The 3,514-nt window shown below is 46.5% G+C and overlaps 1 protein-coding gene across 1 annotated transcript in view; it reads left to right on the top strand.

Annotated features, from left to right (window-relative positions):
* COPS8 (COP9 signalosome subunit 8) overlaps positions 1 to 3,514 on the top strand; it is an 11,958-nt gene that overhangs the window by 5,641 nt on the left and 2,803 nt on the right. The window contains exon 6 of the mRNA XM_023518246.1: positions 2,569 to 2,676. Coding sequence (XP_023374014.1) covers positions 2,569 to 2,676 — 108 coding nt within the window. The remainder of the gene's footprint in view (positions 1 to 2,568; positions 2,677 to 3,514) is intronic.

Below are 3,514 nucleotides of genomic sequence, written 5' to 3' on the forward strand. Positions count from 1 at the left end.
GAGACTCATTCAGAGCCCCAGACTCATGAATGGTGTGGTGTTTTCCTCCATAAACACAGTGCCTTGCCCAGTTTCGAACTTCCACTGAATTCAGCATTTTCCTTATAGATGTAACATGAACTTGTTTCTAATTAAAATATTAGTCTGAATTATGCATAGTCCTATTTGAAAACTGAAAATGGCTTAACTGAAGAGATCCTAGTGAAATAACTATATTCACAGGAAATCAGCAAAGACTGGCAAAGCACCCAGGGGTTAGCTGTAGACAGCAGGCACTGTCCCCTCAGGCCTAGGGGTTGGGGGGGCGGGGAGGGAGGTAAGGCAAGGGACCAGTAGGACTGGAGCCCTGGAAAAGGGGTGTCCTGCAGGAGCTATGGCCACAGGTCACCCAGAGGAAGCCACACAGGACAGAGGAAATACATCCCTGACCTTGCCTCTGGCCTCTTGGTGGAGCTCCACCCGCCACAGCAGGAGCCCCAGGTGCCATAGGTATGTAGCACAGCTGGGAAGGGTGGGGGGTTGGGAAAGGTGGGGTGATGACTGGCTCCCCTTCCCTCTGTCTCCAGCACTAGCAGTGATGAGTGAGAAGCACCTAGGTGTAGAAAAACTGAATTTGCCATCTGTGAGGCTCTCTGCTCTCCCCAAAATTGTGTTTTTTGAAAAACTGCCACAGATGTTAGGTGCTGGCTCAATTTATTGTGCCTCCCAGGGCCTCCTCGCAATGCATGCCAGGGTGAGGCTGCCAGTTGCATAGCTCTTGAGGGTCACGTGGTGATTAGTCAGAACTGGATGTCAGAGTTGGCTCAAGTGCTCAGAGCAGCCTGAATATCACAGCGCTAACTGAAAGGAGGATGGAGCCCTTAGCCTTGACCCTTCCTTCCTTCATCAGCTTCCTCCGCTCCCCTGGTTTTCTTCCCTTTTCCAGTTATGTCTCTTTCTGCTTCTCCTCTCTGCTCCCACCTGTTTGTCTTCTGTTCTTATTCTGTGCCTGTTCTTTTCCCCACTCTAAAGATAAGACCAGAGTGTTCGACCTAAGCATTTTAAAATACGGCCGACCTACCAAGTGAGTGTAGCTTCGAGGCGTATACTTCTATTTTTCTGAGGAGACCAGAATAAAGGTGTGTTCCTTTCCTGTTGTTTCCTCAGCTCTTTTCCATTGAATGTCTGCAGCCTTCAGTAGGAAGTATTTATATTTCTTAGATGTTTTTAAAAGTCAGTTTAAGTTAGGTTATTTGCTCGAGGTTGGTTGAAAGAAAGAGAGAATTGAGTGTAAACACGTTAGGATGAACAAATAATGGCTCAGGGAAAGCTGGAAAGGATGAAGTGAAGGAATGTGACCGTCAGCAGCTTTTAAGGGATATGAACAAACAAAGCCTAAGTCCAGGGTCGTGCCCCCTTCTGGTTCCAGTGATACCATCAACTGGCACACGTCCAACACATCCTTCCCTGGAGCTGCTGGCCACTCTGAGGGATGTTAGAGGCAACCCCAGTCCTGTCGAGACTCTGGAATAGAACTGAGAAGATGGGTGTGAGTGGAGCAGTGTATACCTTGGGCAGTAAAAGATTGCTTGTTAAAGTAGAAGTGTTTAGAGAAGGCCAGAGACTAGTGAATTATAAACTGACCAAAATAGTAGAGAGCAGTCAGAGGCATTTTAGTCTACTAAACAGCATGAACCAAAAGCCCAGGGCTGAGAAGGTGAGGGACTCATCTCAGAGCCAGTGTGTTACTTGGGGTGCCTAAGGGAATTGAAGTACTTGTTGGACCTTGTCCCAGGAATGGATGGATAGGGGATTTTCAATACATTACAGTATGTTAGAGGATTTGTTTTATATAGGTACAGTTGCCTGTTAAACATGGGAAGTAAAATCCAGAACATTTCCTAAGCATGTTGACAGCCAGGTAGGAGAGCTCAGTGGGCAGAAAGGTAGGCTAGCTGGCTACTACAGTGTTCAACTCTGTCTCCTGCATTTTTTTAATGTGGGTGTGTAAGCCTAGGAGCAATCCCAAAGGCCACTTTTAGGGAAGAGTTTGTTGCTGGTATTGCTTGTTTGTCCCTGGTTAGACTCATTCAGGGCTGGAATTTGGAGTTTTGAACCTGAATGAAGTCAGTACTTTGGTGCAGATGTGACAGGTGCAGAATGGACCATTCTGCACCTCTCAGAGGTGACCTGCGTTAGGGAAGCTCCTGAGGATAACTAATTACACAAGTAGCTTTTCTGCCTGTTCACTCAGGATTTGTAAGTGAAATAACAGGGATTCAGAGAAGAATTACCTTCCTATTACGTAAACATACTTAAATTTTTTTTAGGGTTTGAATCTTATGTTTATTGTGATTTTCATTATCATCTGAGTTTTTCATCTAAGAGGAGGTATAAAAAGTGCGTGTTTATTCAGCAATATTTGAGCCCCTCTTACATGCTGGGCATGTATCTCTATAACTGTGGGCACAGGAATCTTGGGATAGATCTCGTCTTGTGCAGATCGGACGGGGACAGTGGCATGTTTGGGCTTCGTGTTTTCCATGCCCGCTCTCTTGGTTCACTCTCTGCTCCTCCGCTCCCACACAGATGCAACAAGGAGACGAGCCTTCGCCCTGGTCTCTCAAGCCTACACCTCCATAATTGCTGATGATTTTGCAGCCTTTGTAGGACTTCCTGTTGAAGAGGCTGTGAAAGGTATCTTCAAGTGGCTTTTTACTCAAATTGGGAAGTAAAAGTGTGAACTGTGAACTGCGGGGTCACAGTCCCTTCTCTGAAACCCCTAGAAACAGGATATGTTTTTGGAATCTTGGCTGTGTCTGTTTTTAGAAAGGTGATAGGAAACATATTATGCAGCACCCCTAGCACAGCTTTGGGCAGCAGCACTCTGTGCTCTAGCACAGCATAGCCTGCGGCCAGCAGACTCGTGACTGTCTCCCTAGCTGGTTACGAAAACATGTCTTAATTGACGCCCTTGTGCACATCTGGAAATCCTTCCTGCAGCCTTCCTGTTCAAGGCATTCTCATCCCCTTGTCCCCCTCAGCCCACCCCACCCCCACCCCCACCATTTTGGACACACCATCAGTGCTCTGCTCTCTGCCTACTGGCTGCACATGTGCACTTGCATTTCAATTTCTCAAGTGATGCCCACACCGATCCCTCCACCTGCTGGTTGCTGTGGAATGTTGTATACACCTCATTGCGTTGTTTTACCATGATGGACATTTTTGATTCTCCAACTAAAATATGAGCTCCATCAGGCACCACATCTGACATTTCCAGAGCACAGCACAATTCCAGATGCAGAGGATGGTTAAGGAAAGTTCCTGTATTAAATCATATTGTTACTTACTGACAGAAACATTCGTTTGTTTCGGCCTTTCTCTTAAAATTGATCCATAGTTTATTATCTAGTATATAGTGTACTCCAGAGCCCACACTCTTAGCTCACTGCCTGAGTGTGGAGCCTGCCACTGGCCCATGCCTTGTGCTAGCAGCTGTGTGACCTACGACAAATCACTTGAGTTCCTTAAA

Source organism: Otolemur garnettii, unplaced genomic scaffold, assembly GCF_000181295.1.
Source record: "Otolemur garnettii isolate 467f Iridium unplaced genomic scaffold, OtoGar3 scaffold00133, whole genome shotgun sequence".
Classification (NCBI taxonomy): Eukaryota; Metazoa; Chordata; class Mammalia; order Primates; family Galagidae; genus Otolemur; species Otolemur garnettii.